Here is a 22248-nt window from a genome sequence, read left to right as displayed (position 1 = left end):
AACTCTAAAAAAGCTTTAAAAGTGGTTAAAGGCTTTTCTTATTTGGGTCGGGTAGCATATTTTTCAAACGTCAGGTATCACGTTATTTCCTTTTACAAAACAATAGTATACAAATCATAAAGATATAGGCTATCCTATTATAATTAGCCTACTCTATACTTGCGTAGCCTACTTCAATCCAGTTTCTTTAAACACAATACGTTTAGTTTTTGTGGGCCTATGTATGCTAATATTATGGTCACGGCTGCTCTCATGAAACACTACGTTTCTAATTATATATTTTGTTTTATAATTCACTCGTGGACGGTTTCCTAGAAGTTCATGTTGTCTTGGGTACAGCCACTGTAAGTATAATATCATCTGGGCCCTTCTTCCCACGCAAAAGCGGAAAGTGTGACAGAAGCACATCAGTCTTTACACCTCATTAACGAATCCCTTTCTCTATCTTTCGGTGGTCAGTTAGTGCGCTGGATTTATGCTCTCTTTCTGCCATCACAGCAAAAGACGCAAGAGAACGTTTAATACAGTGGTTTTTTAGAGTAAACTATGCTCTAACATATCCCAACTGTTAATCTGGAGGATAGTCATCGTATTTTTTGCCAGCTATACATGCATGCGATCATGTTTAACCCCAACCCGGTCACACTAAATATCCATTTCCATCCGAGTTCCCTATAGTCCACATTTGTTTTGTCCCCTCACTCGGGTGAAGCCACAAACAAGCCAAACCTGGTTTGGTGGTAGTTCTTCAAAAAGTAATAATAATGCATGTTTTGAATCTCCCTCCATAGATCGATCAGAAACATTGGTATTTGGGTGACTTAAAGAATCTCAATAAATATAAATCGTTTTAGTGAGTGGTGGGCCTTAACATCAGCCCAGATGTAAACATACTGCTATGGGTAAGGACATTTTTAGTAGTAAGAGAAGGTCAAAATGTACATGCAATAGAAGCATCGTAAATTAATTACTTTTTGAGACAACATTCTAAAAAAGTACATAAAAAGCACAATTGAACGCTAATTCGTTCTTTAGCCACACACAATTTTGTGAAAAGGATAAAAAATAAAAAAAATAAAAAAACTCGATCAACTTCGAGATTATAGAGAGTAAAGCCTTCCGTGAGATTTTAGATACATTGAGATTTTAGATACTCTGAAAGTTAAGAGAAAAGCAAACGCTGATGGGAAACCATGAAAGGGCTCAAGTCTCGAGTAAACAGGAAACAACAATGATACAAATAACTTGCCACTATATTTGTAGTGGCTGTTATGCTGTTCAAACAGGCCTGAGCGCATCTAAACAATACCATTTTTTTAAGATAAACGTTGAATATACTGACCAATTATAAAACAAAGAAGTTATTGATTAAATAGCCTAAATATTACTTTAACATGAAGTCAATTTGTTACCTGATTACTCACAATTATTGGTATCCACAGCATCAAACAAACACCGGACTAGTTTGTTATATCCTACGTCGTCATCACTAAGACTTCATTGGTCCATGATTGGTTTGCCATGGAATCATAATCCAATGAAAATAAAAGCGTAAAAGAATCTCACATATGGCCTTGTCGAATTCATTATATTTTCACTACAGTCACTACATTGGGACAGAAAAGTCAATGTCTAATGAAGAGTTCATACAAAATAACTTCGGGGGTAGGCCTATGTAAAGCATCAGCTCTTTACAGTTAAACGTAAAATAAAGCTAAATAAATAACATGGACATAAAACGACTGTTCATTGTCATATTTAACCCGTCTTAATGCATATTTTTAAAAAAAGCAGGTCTAAACATTGGTTTGGAACTATACCACAAACAAAAAATGCATTAGTAATAAATCAGAATAATAAATAAATGTATTAATAAATCGGACGCATTTTAAGTGCAATTTAAATGACATCAGGATAAATCACAGGGCCCCCTGTTTAGAAAAAAAATAGTCTACCGCCCCGCAAATTTCTCCCTCGTTCTAGTCAACGAAATAATTAGAATTATGCTTATGAAACAAAATTACAGTGCAATGTTGCAAACACTTACCATTCTTAGATCTGTCTAAATAGAAAACCAACACTCGGGTAACCCTCAAAAGCCAGCTTACGCCGGTGCAAACGCCTGTCATGTCAAATCTGTCAGCCAATAGAAAAACAACATGGGGAAAAACGCGCGGTTTCATTGGCTGGCAGCACCTCGCTTTCGAGACATGTGTAAAGGGCCAGCCCATCAGTTTCTGGGATTGAAATGTAAGCTTGTGCCCCCTGCCATCAGGAAACAGAAGGCGAATTTTCCTCTCTTGCAACTAATCGGTATCGCATCCGTCTCGGACGCTTACTTTTCATCCACATCGTCTTCGGTGCAATAAAAATCAGCTAAACTGGACTCGGAACAGGTCAGAACAGGACAGCACACTGAAGTTTCCTTTTTCCTCGGGAGGCTAAACGCAATGGGTAAGGTCCATATTTCATGTTTTCCCACATGGGAACGGGCATGCATAAACACTTTTAGGGGGGGAACGGTTAAACAATTTAGTTATATATGGTTTAGTTCTCGACTCAAACTGTTAAACTGACTGATGCTTTGACCGTCATTTCGGGGAACAGAATGGCACTTTGCCGCGAATGAGCTTAATCGCGTCCAAAACTAGCCTACTTGAATGTGCAATTTCGTTTATTATATGACATACGTGTAAAAGAATGTAGTAACGTTGTTTTCCCCCCCTTCTATTTGCAGAATTTATAGAATTACTTTTTGTTCAGCTCATTGCATTAAAATGAAACAAAAAAACTTCAATGCAAATATGAACAGCAGAAAAAAGTAATCGAAAGTTTTACTGAAACATTTATCCGTAGGTTTTCTGTTTCAGACGCGGTTCAGGGCCTGGTAAAATCTGATGATTTTTGCAATTCTTTTTTTCTTCATATATCTGCATCACTAGAGCCAGCCTTTGGGGAGGTGAACCAGCTAGGCGGTGTTTTTGTGAACGGAAGACCCCTACCCAATGCCATCCGGCTCAGGATAGTAGAGCTGGCCCAGCTGGGCATCAGACCCTGCGACATCAGCAGGCAGCTCCGCGTCTCTCACGGGTGTGTGAGCAAGATTCTGGCTCGGTACAACGAAACCGGCTCAATACTTCCCGGCGCTATTGGCGGCAGTAAACCGAGGGTCACGACCCCAACCGTAGTGAAGCACATTAGGACTTACAAACAACGGGACCCTGGCATTTTCGCTTGGGAGATTCGAGACAGACTGCTTGCGGACGGTGTGTGTGATAAATTCAATCTGCCCTCTGTCAGCTCGATCAGTAGGATTCTCCGCAACAAGATCGGAAATCTGTCTCAACAGAACCAGTACGAGTCGAGCAAACAGGCCGCTCATCCTCAGCCTCAACCCGCCCTACCTTACAACCACCTGTACTCGTATCCCACTCCGATCTCCGCCACTGGGACTAAAGTACCGACTCCGCCTGGCATGCCCTCTCTTCCTGCACACATGGCAATGCATAGGATATGGCCTTCTTCTCATTCTGTAACAGATATTCTGGGCATTCGATCAATAACGGAGCAGCAAAGTAAGCATCCTCTCAGTTTTTGGTAAAAGAAAGTCCTTGTTCGTGTGAGTGTGTAGGGGGCATCCTGTCAAAAGACACCAAGGCCTGTCAAAGCGTGTGTGAGATTTTGTGTAGCCTATGTCTGTGTGTGTAACAGAGAAAATTAAAAGAGACGTTTTGGTAGTGATGGAAAGGCCGTTAAGCTATTCAAACGTCTATCATTTTATTGGACTCAATTAATATTAGCCTAGGCCTAATATTTATCGCATATCGGCAGATCCGCAAGAAAAAAAGGAGGAGGAATTTTTACAGCGAGTAGCCTACACGATACAAACAGTGTGCTGGAATTTGTGCAGAAGCTACACGTTTGCATTGAAACACATGGTTTAGTGCTTTTAGTAATAATTGGGCGGCGGATGTGGAATATTTTGGAGTTGGCGCAGCAGAGCGGGAAAAAACAAAACAAAAAAGCTAGCAGTGTTACAACATAGGACAAACTTTCCCAGCTCATTTGAACTCATCACAAAAACAATTTAGCTCTGCATGCGAATGCCTACACATCATTCAGTAAATGTTACGCGACGCATCGCTTGAATTCAATTTATTATCATAATTTCTTTCAAGCAACTTAAAATTAATCTAAGAGACGTCGATGTTAAAAATCTCTTTAAAATCCATTTGTCTGTTCATATGTGGTGTGTTTCAGTAGGCCTACAGTAACGTGTGAAGGCCACAGCCTGTCCTATTTAATGCTAGCCTGTTCATTGCCTATTTTCAAAGGCAGTGTTGACATTAATGCTTCAAACGCAGAGGAGGATATTGCATTTAGGAGGCCTTTATAAATCATTAATGCATTTCCAAATTATTAGCAGACGTTTTAACATGATGTTGGCTACACTCAAAAAGGTGTAGCGTGCAACCGTTTCTCCATTTAAAACATTAGTGAAGCAAACACCGAAAAACATCCCCGAACACAAGCTACTACTTTCGAGGATGGTTTGACAGGAAGAATGTGTGCCGCAGATTTTTGGACAGATTGTCATCATTTAGAGTTCAGCTCTCTCTCTCTCTCTCTCTCTTTCTCTCTCTCTCTGGACACTGAGTAATGACTGTTCATGCTCAGACATCATCTGGTCTTCATGCTAAACATGCACTTTAATTAAATTTGGTCTATGTAACTGTAGATTTGTTTACCCTAATCGACCTTTTTAAAATAAAAGATTGCACAATCGATTGCATAATTGCATAAACAAAACTCAAAAGTAGATAGCCTACTGAAAGTATGGCATCGTTATGGTGTATTCCTGTTTATACGTTGTGAAACAATGCAAAGATTCCGTGAAGGCAGGGGGAAATCTACTTTGTGGCCCTCTCAGGTTACAACACTGGTGGGCTTGCTTTTCCAATTTCAAACTTTAGGAACCGTGTATAATATAATATCCATCAGGCACAAAGGGGAAACGGTTAAAGTAAATCTAATTTGTCCTCCCAGGAAGACGCTGGGTAAATGTTCCGAAGGACTCCATGACACTGTGCGCTTCATCTGATGAATTAACCACACACATTCAGTCTTTTCTGCATCTTCGTTTGAATAGAAATACGGCATATATGTGACTATATGTGATCACTGTAAAAAAAGTTGCTGCCTTAAATTTTTAAGTACAATCAACTTGGATAGAAAGTAATTTCAACTTAAATCACATTAACGGACTTAAAAAATGAGTTGAATCTTCTAAAACTAAAGTTGAAAATTGCTTAACTTATTTTGATGATTTAAAGCAATGTAAAAACATATGTTGTCATAACTTATAGATATTTTTTTTTACAACACACACACACACACACACACACACACACACACACACACACACACACACACACACATATATATATATAATTAATTGAAAAACATGCTAACATTACGTCATTATAATCATAATTTGCTCATGAAAAACGTGTCTGTTTTTTACAATACAGACTGTGTGTGTGTGTGTGTGTGTTTGCATTTATAATAGCGTGCAATGCAAACACACACACACACACACACACACACACACAACACACAAGATGTTATAGCAGTTTTTTGTGTTTAGTCTGGTGAGATGGATGGCAGTGCAGCAGATTTTACTGAATAAGTTGTTCATGTGGCAGTTCTACTCCCCACGCTTGTCCTATCTGACTCCAGTCTTCCATGTCTCTGTTTTGCCCCCCAGTTAGTGACAGTCCGTCCTTTCCCAGCGCCAAACTAGAAGAATGGAGAGCTATTAACAAGAGTAATTTTTCACCAGCGATTTCTCCACTAGTCAATGGTGTGGATAAGCCTCACTTAGAACCTGAAGCAAAATACACACAGGTAAAGAAGCCACCTATGTTAACCATACAAACAATCAAACCCAATCTGGAAGAAACAGAAAAGCTGATTCAGGTAATTAATAGTCATTGTAAATGAGACATAAAATCCATATTATTTTTTGGGGGGCAATTCGGTATGTGTGTGTGTGTGTGTGTGTCTGTGTGTTGTGTTTCTTTGGCGTGGGCAGGCATATGAGGCCTTGTGTATGTAACTGGGTTTCATTTTTTATTATTATAAGTATTTACAAATTAAGTATCGCACGTTTTAATTAAAACGAACGAAGATATTTATTTGTGTCTGTATTCGCACAGCTGTTAATGTGTAGGCATGACTATTGGAGGCTTTTTGTACAATGCAAAAGGTATGCGTGTAATGAATCGAAATGTATTAGTATTCCTCAATACTTTTTATTTAAGAGCGTGATACTGAGTGGAATTCTTTGACAAATAAAATTGTAATAAATGTTTTGATCCAATATTTTGCATAGTTTTTAAACATTTAATCAATATCTTTATCGTGCTCTTACTTATTAAGCAACTCTTAAGTGTACTTGCCACAAACGTTTATTTTACTTTATAGTCAAAATACATTTATGTAGGATTTAACGAATTTTTTTTATTTCTTAAGAAAATTGTTTTGTCGAGGTAAATGATTTACGATTGCTATGTAACACGTGCATGGGCCGAAGAAAAAAGTACAACAATATTAAAGTTAAATATTATTATTTTTAAAAAATATATCAGTTTATGCTTAATTGTTCTACAGCTCCATTTAAAACTGTAAACATTTTGTGAACGACTTATCACTTATCTTTAAATATAAGTTTAAACCATTGCTTTACATACAGATGTAAAATATAATAAATAAATACATATATAAATATTAAAGTGGCTTTCTTTGTTTTTTTTTAAATGCACCTTTCCACTTGAAGCCACCGATCTCATTCAACAAATATGCATTCTATTATTCTTCAATAAACACGTGTTATACATTATTCAAATAATTTCTATTCGCCCAATTTAATATTCGCCAGAAATTTTTTGAATGCTAAACCTCTTACCTCCATGTTTTACATAAGGGCAATACTCGGATTATATCATCATTATTATCATTCTTGTTATTATTAAGAGGCTATTATGGAAAAGTCTTTGGCTCGTGGCTGGATGTTCTGCATAGTAGGCTACTAGTGTTGTACAGTTAAGTGCCGTACCGACATGTGAAAGACAAATGCTCTTCTATTTGTCAAGAAGCTCGCGCACTGGTTTCTGCCTGCTCGTGCTGGAATGAGAGGGGAGAGTGCGCGCGGATAACGCGCGTGCCATCCGGTGCAGTCGAATTATTTATTCTCGCACTGCTGGGCAGCAACAAACAGACTGACTAATCGTTTATTGTGGGTCTTGGAGATTTATGTGTCGTTGAAAGAATAAGATGGAATAAATCTTCATTACCGACTATGAAACATTGTTTTAGCGTAAATTATGCGTGTAATTATGAATAAAACGTAAAAAAATAGAGTGGTAGCTTGCTTAGGAAATGAAAATTGTAACCTTCAGAAATACGATGAATATCACAGACTACCAAATGATTGAGTCTGTCATCTTGGATAAATGATCAAATATCACGAGTCAGACTGCATTACGCAAAACATGAAGACAGTAGGCTAAATAGATAAATTGCTGTGGTTTAAATAAGTTTGTATCTGTCAGATCGCCCGATAGCTTGAAACCAAAAAATGATGATTAAAAACCAAGAGGGGTCACGGAAAATGAATCGTCATTCACACGATTTTAATGAATACACATTATGTTATGCATCTCTTATAACGGAATTAACCCGATAAACATTTACAGTGCAGTGAATTTAAGTAGCCTATAGACTAATACAAAAATATTCAAATTAATGATAGGCTATACTGAACATCATTAGTCTAATTTCCCAGAAAACTTTTGTTTTCCACCAATTGCAAATATTTAACTATCTTAACCTCTACATTTTATAAGGTTACAGAATAAAGCACAACGCGATATTTGAGAAGTTATATGTCCATTTTTTTTTTATTCTCTGGACAGCGTGATAGCATGCTTCATTACCAAACACAACATGCAGAAACATAATTTAGAGGTTGGGACTTAAATCAAGTTAAATGTGTAAGCTATACGATGTGGGAAGTTATCAAAAATTGACAATTGAAAATTGATGATCTGTTCATTACACCGAACACCCACAAATACAGTTAACGACTAAAGAAAATAAATAATATTGCTATATTTGATTTTACAAACAAGTAGCCTAGGCTATATATTTATTTGAAAAATATATTATATACATTATTCTACAACCTAAACAACAGCAAAAACAACAACAATAACGCGCACAGTTGCGGGTGCAATATATAAAGTAAGCACAAATAGGGCTACATTTTAGCACTTTTCAGTACTTTCTTTTTTCTATTTCGCGCGGTGTTTTAGATCTAATGAACTCCAATGATTAGATTTGAGCTCGGTTAACCATAACACTTTATTAACGATCTGCAAAAAGTACATCAGATTATTTAGGTCAAAATCCTACTAAAACAAAACAGATCTACTAAACTGCCGCCTCGACATGTTCATCTATAGGCCTGTATGCCACATACTTTTGAGTGTCCGACTCAAACAACTTTTCTTGAAATAATTTTAAATCTTTGTGAATTCTTCATTATAGATGTGTAAGATTTTTTAAGTTGTTCTTTTTTATATCAGATATGACCTTAAGTGCTTTCCATGGTGTTAATTTCAATTCGTTTTTATTAGTTAGTCCATGACTTGAATCATACAACGAAAGATTGATTTTTATTTATTTGCATTTTTTTTTTGCAGAATGCAAATGAGGGTTTTTGCTTACTTAAAGTACATGTACTTACAGTGTAGTTACCCAAGAAAGTACTGGGTAATATAAGGTAACTACATGGGTTAAGGTTGTAGTTTAGGGATAGATTAAGGGTTAGTACCTGTTATAACCCAGTTATTTTAAATGCTATAAGTAGTACATAGTATGTACATGCGGAACAGAACTATAAAATAAAGTTCTACTGGGTTTTTTCTATGCTGTTTACTATTTAAGTAATGAATTAAAGTTCAATGAATACCATATACATGTATGTATGCATGTACGTTCATGTGTGTACTAGTGGGGTCAAGACTGTCATAATGAGTAAATCATGGGCAAATCCTAACTCTGCAACAAAGGATGTCATCTGTGGAAAACATTTCCAGTAGTCAAAGACCACCCTGCGTCAGAATTTCTTCCCTTTATGTCGAAAAGCCTTGGTGAATTCCTTTCATCCTGAACTGATATTGACATTCTGCCAAAGGGTTACAGGCATTCCTATTTTTGCATTTCCCTTGATATAGCTTTTCCATTTCCGGCAAATCTTTTAATATCTTATCCATTTCTGTTGTTTCTATTCATAGACTCTCCAAGGTAGTCTTCATTTCTATTTTTAACGTTCACCCGTCGCGGTCTTATCCTCGCTATCATGGTATCTTTATGTTCATCTCTGTGGCCGTGTGTGGTTTATGGCCAGAAGACTTACGCTCACTGCTCTCTGTTTTCAGACGCTGAATGGATTGCCCACAGTGAACAGTTATGTCACAGCTCCCAGCATCCATCCTTCCCACCCTCCCACCCAAGTGTCACCCTACACGGGGTACAGCGGCACCACGTCGGCCTATGTGACCGGCCCCACATGGCAGCCGCCCAGTGGCAGTGCTCTCTCTCCCCACAGCTGTGACATCATCGCCTTCAAGAGCACGGCTGCCACGCGAGACTCCGTCCACTCGGCTCTGGGACTGTACTAGGAGCATGGGGGGGTCAAAGAGAGAACATAAGACAATAACGGAGCGCAACAACACGGACCTTTTCATCCTGGCTCTCTCTAGATGGACCAATCTTATCGCTTTACGATATTTATGAAAGACTTGTCGGACGAGCCACGTACTGTTCTGAATGCCCACGTTCTCTCGCACCATATCAGCATCTCGCACTTGTCTGCACGGGACAAAAAAAAGAGCAAGAGTGAGGATATGCAAAGGCCTTGCCGTCCGATCTGATCTGAGCAGAGGTTTTACCAGTAAAGAACAGCACCAGTGGTGTGCAGTGCACTTGGTCTGATAGCGGTGGCCATTCCTCATGAAATTGCGTCATCACTAGCCCGAGTTAAATTTTGGTGCTTCTCTCTGTGAATATATTGTTCTTGTATGTTTTCAAGAATATGATTGAATAAGCAAATCTCATGTAAAACAACCAACCAGTTTGCATTTAAATGTTTTTTCAGGGTGTTCAAAATTGCTAATGTCTAGATGTTCTGCTTTGTTCTTTTTTTTGTTAAATGTTTTTGATAAAAATCCTAACCCTAACCAGTTTCACTTCTCTAATAATGTATGCCAGAGCTCTAGGGAAAAGTTATTACATTTATTTATTAGATTGTAAGGAACGTCGAATGAAGTGCAGTTGGCACGGCTGCGGGAAGAGGAGGCATTATGTGGGACATTGACGCACATTCTGACAACAGGAGCATTCATTCATGCAACATTAATGATCAGTGAAGCTGCACACCTCCAGACATTGCACAATGAAATTGAATGTATCTTATTAAAAGAGACATGTGTAAAAACCCCTGTTCATTATAATTTTCTTGATGTCCTTAATGATAATATAAATATTAACTGCCTCTATTATTACTACTACTTGAACAAATAATACAAATTAAGTGTACTAATTATAACTACTGTAAATAATAATTTTACAGTTTAATATATCCATACGTTTAATTATTATATTGTTAAACTGTTATGATGAAATAATAAAACTAAAGATTAGAGCTCATCAAAATCTTGATTCCATTAAAAAATAATGCTTCAGACAATTGTTATTAATTCAGTAGATGAATGTTATTTATATGCAGATGAACTAATAACAGTATTAATTCTTATGTGAAATGAAAATTCTTGGCGAGCAGCCAGATAATGAAGAAAAAAAGCCCCTGGTTTTACAAAAAGTCTAAATGTGCCATGTGTTCGAATTATTCATCTCCCAAAAATAAATACCATTCTTTGAAGAATGGGGCAGACAAAATACCTTAATTTATTTGTTTTAATTAACTTGCTTATAATTTATTAGATTTGCATAGAATTTATTTGAAGTTCTATATACCCACCAAGGGAAACACATGCACACACGCACACACACGTTGGGTTTTCAAGTTTTATGGGGACATTCCATAGACATAATGATTTTTATACTGTACAAACTGTATATTCTATCCCCTAAATCTACCCCTCACAGAAAACTTTCTGCATTTTGACATAAAAAAAATTAAAAATAAATAAAAATAAAAATCAAGATTTAGAAGCTGTTTTCCTCATGTGGACCAAAAAATGTCCCATAATATAGGGTTTACCTGAAACACACACACACACACACACACGCACTGGGTTTTTATGTTTTATGGGGACTTTCCATAGACATAATGATTTCTATACTGTACAAACTGTATATCCTATCCCCTTACACTAACACTACCCCTAAACCCCTAGAAAACTTTCTGCATTTTTACATTTTCAAAAACATCACACAGTATGAATTATTAGCTGTTTTCCCCATGGGGACCAAAAAATGTCCCCACAAGGTCAAAGATTTCTGGTATTGCCATCATTGTGGGGACATTTTGTCCCCATAACTTTGGTTATGCCTGAACACACACTTACACTTACACACACACACTCACCACACACGTGCACTCGTGCAGCAACATGAATGCACAAACTCCATTACAAGGCCTTTCACTCAGGTGTTACATGAATGGCCACACATTCCTGAGTGCTCTTTCCCCTGAGCTTTGTCTAAAGTCAGAGTTGATGTGAAACGATAAGGTTAAAAGAGAAAAGAAAAGCTTGTATCACTGTGGGCTGCATGTCATACTGGGGCAAAGCTTTTTAAACACCCACGGCCTCCCTTTTCTGGTGCATGGGCCAAAACAGAAACAAATGAAAGGCACTGTAATTGAACGTTTTGATTTTTTTTTAAAATGTTACAAACACAACAAAATACTTCATATTCAGGACCCCAACCAATACAAACACACCACATCCGTGCCGAAAATCCACAAACACACACTCTCAGTCCCTAACATACGATACACGCAGTCCCCATATGTTGCAGTGCAAACAGTCCTTCTGGCAGGCACTACTGCTGATTTGACTTGGAAAACACTTTCACCCCAACCCCGTGGTCACGGACCGTTGCATCGGGATCGAGGTGCTGTTTTGAGCACATATAAACCACCAGAAAGGCAGACAAGAAACCACCACACATAGAGGCCATCACATGTCACAATGAGCCAGACAAACTCCCCAGCTTTGAATGCCATTTTCCTATTCTGATGCCATCGATACGGACGTTGGCTTTGCTGACAATACAAATGCATCGACTGGACGGACATATCACAGCCGTTCATTTAATGCAGGGTCAACAGACGTAAAAACGCTCACAACACACACAGAGAACACGGCGAGACCAGCCTATTGAAGGAGAACATGGCACTTTGGTCCATTCCAATTGGGAGTTTGACACATACAGAACTGTACAGTCCAAACATGGCGATTAATCGAATTTAAAAATCACTATGACGGGAAATTAAATAGAAAAAGTGTATTTTTTTCTGGACACGTACAGTCGTGACAGGAGGAAACATGACAAACACCTTAATCTTAAAGCCACCATTGAAACGGAGGAAAGTGAAAACACACTTGCTCACGCGCCCACATCTGTTTAGAATTAATTCCTATGGAAAGTCAAGTCAAATGTCACATGGTTATCTTAAGCTGACTGTGTGCAATCAGGCTGAAGACAGCAGCACGGAGCACGGTAACACTGCACAGGGGCTGCGGGTGGACCGGGCCGAGGTGCGAGCCTCACTTTAAAGGCCGGCTGACCATAAGCAGACTGTTTTCCTTCGTGTACTAGAACTAGTATGTTTTAAACCCTCAAAGGTAAGCACCAGTTTCTGCTCGTTCTTCTGGTACAGTGAATCTCTGGCTGCTCAACACCTCGCAGTCTGCATTCATGATAAAGAAACAGCAAACAAAAACGTCAGGCGAAAAAGTCAAATGGAGAGAAAGGTTAGGGGATTATATAACAAAAGACTAAATTATCTGATATGTCGCTTCAAATGACTCGGAAAAAGGTTTAGTGAAAAACTATGAGTATAGTCTGAAAATGCGTCTGGTGTCGTTAGACTTTGGTGTTTTAGAGAAGCTTTAAAAGAGCGTTGAAAGGACTGACAGCAAACGACCAATCAAGAGCTGAAGCGGAGGATGAGAGCCTGAGGTGCAACCCAGACTGAAGAGGAGTGTAACAAATGCTAAATGCCTGTCTTTAAGTCAACAAAGTTAGATAAAACATGACCTTTAAAGAGAAGACGGGAAAAGTGAACTGGTCAGGGTGGATTTTAACAGATGACATTGTTTTAACTTATCCAACAAGTTATCTTTAAGCAACACAGAGGTAGAAGAGTATGTGAACAACATGAAATGTCTTTCCTGACAAGGAAACCGCGCTTCATATTTGTATTATGACAGCATCGAGAGGCCATCCTGATTGTTTTGATTTTATTTGCATTTTTCAGTTTTGTTGTTTCAAGTTGTGCTGAGCTATGATGAATCAGCCTGAAGGCCAGGAAAGATGAGTGAGAGTGAGTGTCTTGGCTCATGACGCTGTATGATGACATACTGGATTATGAAGAAAGAAAAAAAATTAGAGAGAGAGAGAGAGAGAGAGAGAGAGAGAAAAAACAAAAACAAATCAGTGATTGTCACCACAGAGATTCCTCCCCCACTGTAATCTGTTATTACCAGTAACAAAGAATTACAAGTCACAAACCTCAAAATACAGATTCAACAGCAAATGAGGGCCAATATGGAATTTTTTTAAAATTGTCCAGTCCAGGCCAAGGAAATAAGTCATGGAAATTCATAAAATCCTGAAAAGCTATATATATTTTTTTTTCCCTAAGGCAAAAACATTTAATCTGCTAGCAAATGATTATTAGTTTTTACAATCTTCCTCCAGAAGTTAGTCATTTTACAATGAAAGAGTTTTATTTCCAAGGCACCAACAAACAGTTCCACCGATTTATCATAGTTCAGGAGCTTTTATTAGCAAAACACAGCCATTGCATGAATAATTTTAACCACTTTGGGATATAAGACCTTATAATTGCTGTTTTACAATTATTTTTTATCACAAAATGATTTTGAAATCACAGAATACTTCAGTTTAATTTGAATTTACATAATTCAAAATTTGCCAATTTAACTTTGCCTAGGTAAGATATGCCTAACATATTTTGAAGTGTCATTGCAAATGTTGTTTGCACTCCGAATTTGAAACATTGCTAGAGTTTGACTTTGAGAGTATTGGATATTCTGGTCTCAGAAATGCAACATATAACAAATTTACAAACTAAATCTAATAAAGTCACAGTCCTCAGTTAGCCATCCAAAGAGAGTAGACGGATCCCTCAGGCTTCAGTAATTCAGTATTAAGTCTTAATTTAAGTTAAAAATGAGATGCTGTATCTATTTGGTATTTTCAGTTAGGGAGTGCTGGCATGTGGACAGGTAACTCTCAAATATGTTCTGTTATAAGTGTTGGAATGTCAAGTATAGATTCAGGGAGTGACTGTTCGGTTGTAAAGCATTAATTGTGGAGAGTCTACATGTCACATGTCTGATGAACTGTGATTTTGATAGAGGTAGGTTGATTGCTGAGGAACAGGCATGGCATTCTGTTCGATAGACCTGGGGGACGATGGACTAAAGACTGATGGTGATGTGCAGATTATCACCAGTTCTTCTGCAACCAGCCAGATACATATTCATAAACCAGCAGCATAACTGCGCCTCCTATATTCAGAGAGTAAAAGTCAATTAATAGTCATGGATAATTGCCAAATGTTATAGGGATAGTAACCTGTATGCCTTCCTTTTTTCCACAGAACACTATATATTTTGAAGAATTTTAGAAGCTAAACAAGTTTTGGGGAAAACTGGCTTCCATTGAATGAACTAAATATTTTCTTTTATGTTCCACGGAAGAAAGGAAGTCATACAGATTTGGAATGACATCAGGATGAGTAAATTATGATAGAATTTCATTTTTGGGTGAACTATACCTTTAATATAGGAAAACTATAAACTAATTTATGTTACCTGGTCCAAGCCTCATTATCTTGGGTATCAGTCCTTTGTATAAGGCAAGATATCTGCAGAAATAAAATGTTAGACAGTTACATTTACTATAAATTAATGATGTATAGTTATAGCCCGTATGACTTGCTTTTTTCTTTGGAACACAAAAGGAGAAATTCTGAAAAATGTTACTGCTGCTCTTTTCCATACAGAACGCAGTGACTTCAAAAAGCAAATTAGAGCATCATAAAAATAATCTATACTACTTGTGCACTATATTTAAAGTAATGGACTAAAATTTTAATAGCTACAGTATTTAAATGTCAACAACATCAAATGCAATTGGTTCTCACAAGGCAAGTTTGAAAATGCTTTAATTTAGGCTTTTATTCACACGCATTTACATAGAGCTCATCAATATGGTAAACAGAAGCTCAGTCATACTTGCTTGACACGTGAGAACAGATCTCGAGTTCTTGAGGAAGCTCAAACGTGGTTACTTTTACAATCCTTTATGAACTTTTTGAAATGTCAAAGTTTTGGTGGAATTGACATTCAATGGAGGGAAATTTCTCAGGTTTGATTAAAAATATCTTTCTTTGTGCTTCTAAGATGAACAAAAGTTCTGTGGTTTTGATTGTTCTCTCACACAGATATATCACGTGGCTTCAGAAGAATCGAGTCATATGGATTACTTTTTTGGAACTTTTATGTTTGATTCCTGTTTTGAGCTTGAAATTCACTTCTTTGTAAAGAGCAGGATAAACATTTTCTTTTGTGTTCCACTGAAGAAAGTCGGTCGTACAGGTTCAGAACGACACGCGAGTGCATAAATGATGACAGAAATTTCATTTTTTTGCTAATCTATCCATTTAAGGTACTGTAAGTCAACTCTCTCTCTCAGTGTCGGTCTGTCTGTGGAGCTGGATCAGGTATAGTGCAGTAATAGCTGTTCTAGTTGTGTACCTGCCCTAATGCGTTCAAGCTGATTTCTGGCAGTGGGCCTGGCCGTCTCCCTGTCCCAGCCTCTGTCCTCTGCTTGTGCTGGTGTTAATAAGGCTTGAGCCACTTCCTCTCTGCCCCGCTGTCTGATTAGACTGACCCGCTGAGCGCCGCGCGCCTCGTTAGGACCTGCTTAACGACGTCTCCCATAGGGACCACTAATTAGCCAGGACTGTGTCGTGTTAGAGGGCTGGACAGGATGGGGTACCCTCTCAGCACCCCTAAAACTAAAACAGCTTCAGTGTCTCTCTCTTTATTACACGCACACAAGATCAGGCCTCAATTCCCTGCCTCTAATAACAAACGAGTTGCCGTTCCCTTTGTACAGGGTGAACGGGGCCAATCAAGGCCCCGAAGAGCCATAAAACTACTGATTCTCTCACAGCTTCCCATGAGGCCTGTCAATTCAGAAGGAGAGAGAGACAGAAGGACGCTATGGGCACTATTAGGGTCTCCGCTATAAGAAACAACAGCTCACGTTAGAATCAACACGGTTTTTCAATGAATGTACGCAAGTTACATTAGAATGTCAGCTGATCTCACTCTTATTGCATAAAATCCTTAAATGCCAATTTAAGCAATTGTTCTAATTCTTTTTTTTCCTGACTCTTTTTTTCTTCAAATATCAATACACAGTAAAACATTAAAAATAATTGCATAATTGTAACTCCCTAATATTTTTTACTTTATGCCTTATATCAAACCTTATATCATAATTGAGCCTTATATTATTGACCCAGTTATTACTGCATGTATTGAGTTTTAGGATGTGATATGCACATGGTATGGAGAAATGGAATAAATATAATAAACATAACCCATATCCAGTTTATGGGTTCATATCAAGTGTCCACTAAAAAAAGAAGTTTATGTAATATAAATACATCTAGACAAAAGAAGTGACACAAAGTACATTAGTACTGATTTCTACATTTTGTCTTATTCCTGCATATAGCTCAGGAAAAAAGACAACATAATTACACTGAGATTTAGAGGTTGCTTAAATATGCCGGTTGTCAAACCTTGCCCTCTTGTCCCCTGTGGGCAGAGGATAAACACAAAATGTTGTGTAATTTTTCTTGTAGGTGAACCTCGTAGCAGTTGTGGTTGGTTAAATATCTCCTGTCAGTGTAATTCTGACACCTGTAGTTGTTGTGTGATGGTGTAGACACAGGCCTTACCCTTCTTCACGGTACACAAGGCCCATGGTCTGAAAGCAGCTACGGTACTTGATCTCCCCTGGAACAGGCTGAGGACCCTGTATACGGCTTTTAGCGACATCAAAAGGAATGTTCACACAGGACGAGACTGTTCCTGAAACCAAACCGATGGCAAATTTCCTCATGAATTCCAAGCGAGGGTCCTGGCATATGGACAGAGAGATAAATTCAAGGTAAAGAGAGTGAGGGCTTTTGTTTATACAATGAATAATGACGATCAACACACATTTTTCACATTTTCTGGTCTAAAAGTTGACTTTCAGATGTAAAGTTTGAGGAATACTCTACAAGTTAAAACTGCACTTGTGGGACAATGTTGATTACCACAAAAAAAGGACTCGTCCCTTAAAAAAGGGTTGTAAAATTGGATATAACCACACAGGAAAGGCTAATACATGATTTTTTCACACTAAAATCATTTTAACATGCATACTGTTTTCATCAATGCATATTGCTTTCGTCAAATGCATATTTGTTTTCATCCATTGTAAGTGCCTCACTGTACCTCAGATTTTTGCTTTTATTAAAGAAAGGGACAAGGTACAAGTCAAAATAAGTTTTTGTGGTATCAACATTATGCCACAAGAGTTGTCAATTGCCTTTAATGACAAATACAACAGTAACTGTTTGATGACAGTTTTATAGGTAGAGCCATAAAATTCAAAATTTTGAGATAACACTCTAGTTGATACGAAAATGCAAATGAACAAACACAGAGACAAACGTAAAGCAGATAAAAGAGCTAATAAAGAGAGATATGAAAATAGAGATGGAAAAAAAACGAGCGAGGAAGGAGTAAAAAAAAAAAGAAGCGAGAGAACGAGAGCTGAAATATAAGCTCAGATCATTTTATGGTAGCGGGGCGCAGATTAGCGTTTCATTAGAAGAGCGAGGCTCTACAATTGGCTGAAGTGGGTCATGTGACCAAAGGCAAACTTTGGGAGAGGATTTATAAACAGAGTCCATGCAGGCAGACTGGGAGGCATATGGGGACAATTTGGGTAATTGGGCTGCGACTCGACACTGGCGTATTACTGTACCAAAAGAAGCCCGAACCAGCGCAGCTCTGACATCTAATTGGCCAGGATATTTTTTACAAATGACAGAAGCCCAGCAGCGACATGCAAGATCGACAACTAAACCTGAACATCGCATTGTAGGGGAGGAGCATGGCTGTGCAACAACAGTGCTCCGCCTTAAGTATAGCTTCGACACCAAACACTCCCTTCAACGACATTATTCTGCAGCACACTGTCCCGAATGCTCACAGAAAGGAGTCGTCGGTTTCACAGCAAATGCTCCTTAAATCTTGAAGTCTGTGTGGGTTGATGGATTGATACCCCTGGAGAAGGATCATTGATTTGGATCCTAATCCCAATAGAATGACTGGCATCTTTGAAAATAGATAGGAAAAGTAGATGCTCATACCTAAAAAGCCATACACTTCCCTGAGATTATTTGCAAAAGACAGTCAAATCAGGGTTAGTGAGCTCTGCCCTTTCGCATGATTGAGCGCTGGAGGTTTCTGGCTTCTCAGGCAATGACGATCTTAGCACCAGATGAAGGGGGAATACAAATCTTCAGTAGGACTTCAACTGTAACTCTCCCCCCAACAAATACCTCAGTCTGCTTCCAATTAGTTCATTTGAGTAAATCTAATGCTCCAGTTTATACATGTGGAGCAGGCGTATGGTAACGTTTCCATTAAACAAAATTAACTTTTGTTTGGGAGTTGAGCCCTGCCGGATGTGTAATCTGAACCTTTGAGGATGTGATGGAGAGCAAACAGGGAAGGTATTAGTGAGGTTTATCTTAGCAGCTCCTCTCCTCCTCCCTCTCACTCTGTTAATGTGCATGACTGATCCCTCCTTTAATTCGCCAAGCTATATGTTCAGTCTTCAGCCTGTGGATGCGTGTAAAAAAAAAAAAGCTCTTACTTTTAGACTTGGATCTCAAATGAAAAAGTTCTGAGATTAACATATATATTTACACTCACTGTAGTTTTCGAGCTATGAAAACAACTTATTCATGTGACGTGAACACATGAGAAAGATAAAAATGGGTCTTTATTTATTATGTATATGTAATATGCATATAAAATAAAGAAAAAAATATTAAGGAAATACATTCAAATAATGTATTGATTAAAAATTTGACATTTCTGTTTGGACAGAATCTGAAAAATATTCTGTTTTCAATATAGACAATGTCGTCCTATACTGAAAAGATATGTTAAAATGAATTAATATGTTAAAATTATAGGTGCCACCTGAATTGTTTGAGAAATGTATGTGGTGATAAATGGATACACAAAGTTTCTCACTAAACGGGAGGTCACACTAGACTTCGAGCACTCAAAATTTCTTTGGATACCACAACGGTCACGATATGATGTCACGCTCTTTAAAAAATATAGAAATTAAACATATAACAAATAATAATAAATCCAAAATTACAATGTACTACACTTTCCTGCAATGCTACAAACCTGCAGCTTTAAAGTTTGTTATTTTAATTCAGCTAAGAGTTTACATCGTGATGTATCAATCTTCTATTTTTGCATGTTGTATGAATGTGTGCATGTTTCCACTAAACATTTAGGGAAAACTTAATTTCCTTTTGTATCACATCCATATTTCTTTTAATAGATATGCCTGCATTTATCTTTTACATGTCACTTGTAAAAAGCTGTTTTCACAGTATGACAAAAAGAGATATATGGTCAAACATATATCTCATTCTTTGTTGTAAGGAAAGCTCTGCAGATGCCACTTGAATCTGAGTTTTTGTCAGTACAGGTAACATCAGTTGTTTTGGACCCCATTGACTTTCACCGTATGAGCAAAAATAATTTAAACATTCCTCAATAGATCTTTTTTTAGGTTGTGCAGAAGAAAGAAAGTTAAACAGGTTTGGAACAACATGAAGATCAGTAAATAATGACAGAATTTTCATTTTTGGGAGGACTGTCCCTTTAAGTGTCTAAATAGTTTTTTAGGGACACTGTATCTGCCTTTGTTTACCTGACTGGCAGGTATGGCATCTTTAACGTTGAAGTAGAAACCAAAGTAGATCATGTTGAAAATGCCATGCCGTCCAAGGGTGGAGGTCAGGCCCTTGTTAAGTCCACGGAGGCCAAAGCCGTCTGCGTTTATAATAGTTCTGGCCTGTTCAAACGTAGAGGGTTGCTGCATGGAGAAACACAGAGAGCAAAAACATTAGCACCCTCAAAATGAATGACCAAGACATTTTGTGACAAGACAAAGGCCAAAACAATACCAAAACGACAATTAACAGCTGTAGCCTCTTACCACTTTGAATGAATCCCTGTTGGCCTGTAGGCTCACTTTCACTACTTCAAATGGATTTACAACCAGTGCCTCGGTTAACCCTGACCCCAGGCCAGCCACAGAGAGAGCCTAGCATATTGAAGCAGGCAGAATTACATCACAAGAGAACATGACGCCACATGACAAACGAGAAAGACACAAAGACTAGTGAAAGTCGTTTTGTGTTTATGTCACACAAGTCTCATAACTCAAAGGAACAATGCTACTGTGACACTTAACCTTTCAGAAACGTGTTTGTCCAGATGCAGAGCTTGACTTTAACCTACAAATAAATGAATGAAACCGCCAGCATCAATCATTCGCAGGGGTTAGAAAAGAAACGCAGACAGGAATCAAAGATGAATGAACCGGCTCAGACAAAATGACGGAGACAAAGATACATTACTTTATGTTGCAATAACAGATCAACTCAAATGTATGATGGAGCAAATGGTTTCATATTTTCATACAAAAATTAAAAGAGGCATCGACTCTACCCCAAATTAACAGCAGTGTTCACTGTAACATAGTTTTGATTTAGTCATACATTTTTTTCTACTTTGATGAAAATGTAATTTTAGTTTAGTCAATATTTTGCCACACCAGTTTGGGGTCAGTAAGATTTTTAATGTTTTTAAAAGAAGTATCTTCTGCTCACCAAGGCTGCATTTATTTGATTAAAAATACAAACAAAAACAGTAATATTGTGAAATATTATTCCAATTTAAAACAGCTGTTTTCTATGTGAATATACAGTAAAGTGTAATTTATTCCTGTGATCAAAGCTGAATTTTCAGCATCATTACTCCAGTCTTCAGTGTCACATGATCCTTCAGAAATCATTCTAATATGATGATTTGATGCTCAAGAAACATTTATGATTATTATCAATGTTGAAAACAGTTATTTACATTTTTATTTCATGATGCTATGATGAATAGAAAGTTCAAAAGAACAGCATTTATCTGAAATCTAAAGCTTTTGTAACATTAAACACTACCGTTCAAAAGTTTGGGGTCAGTAAGAATTTTAATTTTATTTTTGGGGGAAAGAAATAAAATAAATCAATACTTTTATTCATCAAGGATGATATAAACTGATTAAAAGTTACAGTAAAGACATTTATAATGTTAGAAAATATTCTATTTTAAATAAATGCTGTTCTTTTGAACTTTCTATTCATCAAAGAATTTTGAAAATTTTTTGTACACAACTGTTTTCAACATTGATAATAATAATGAATGTTTCTTGAGCATCAAATCATCATATTAGAATGATTTCTGAAGGATCATGTGACACTGAAGACTGGAGTAATGATGCTGAAAATTCAGCTTTGATCACAGGAATAAATTACAGTTTAAAATACAGTTTTAAATTGTCATAATATTTCACAATATTACTGGGTTTTTTTTATTGTTTTTTATCAAATAAATGCAGCCTTGGTCAGCAGAAGATACTTCTTTTAAAAACATTAAAAAAATCTTACTGACCCCAAACTTTTGAACGGTAGTGTGTGTATATATATATATATATATATATATATATATATATATATATACA

At 37.3% G+C, this 22248-nt stretch overlaps 2 protein-coding genes across 3 annotated transcripts in view; one reads left to right on the top strand and one right to left on the bottom strand.

The window, feature by feature from the left end:
• The first annotated feature begins 2232 nt into the window (after nt 1-2232).
• pax9 (paired box 9) lies at nt 2233-11252 on the top strand. Of its 2 annotated transcripts, XM_084096688.1 has the most exons (4): nt 2274-2454; nt 2943-3575; nt 5768-5907; nt 9504-10556. In XM_084096688.1, the coding sequence occupies exons 1-4, from the start codon at nt 2451-2453 to the stop codon at nt 9744-9746; spliced, it is 1020 nt and encodes a 339-aa protein (XP_083952814.1). In that variant the 5' UTR covers nt 2274-2450; the 3' UTR covers nt 9747-10556. The 2 variants fall into 2 exon arrangements, with proteins under 2 accessions (XP_083952815.1, XP_083952814.1); XM_084096689.1 differs by lacking the exon at nt 5768-5907 and having other exon boundaries at nt 2233-2454; nt 2871-3575; nt 9504-11252.
• Nucleotides 11253-13584: 2332 nt separating this feature from the next.
• The window catches only part of slc25a21 (solute carrier family 25 member 21), a 98717-nt gene continuing 90053 nt past the window's right edge, over nt 13585-22248 (bottom strand). The window contains exons 7-11 of the mRNA XM_084096690.1: nt 20671-20778; nt 20383-20547; nt 17321-17502; nt 15159-15211; nt 13585-14852 (exon numbers count right to left, since the gene is read on the bottom strand). Coding sequence (XP_083952816.1) covers nt 14791-14852; nt 15159-15211; nt 17321-17502; nt 20383-20547; nt 20671-20778 — 570 coding nt within the window. The 3' untranslated portion in view covers nt 13585-14790. The remainder of the gene's footprint in view (nt 14853-15158; nt 15212-17320; nt 17503-20382; nt 20548-20670; nt 20779-22248) is intronic.

The sequence above is a fragment of the Abramis brama genome (assembly GCF_963993115.1).
Source record: "Abramis brama genome assembly, chromosome: 21".
NCBI classification, from domain to species: domain Eukaryota; kingdom Metazoa; phylum Chordata; class Actinopteri; order Cypriniformes; family Leuciscidae; genus Abramis; species Abramis brama.
This window is presented reverse-complemented; position numbering and strand designations above follow the sequence as displayed.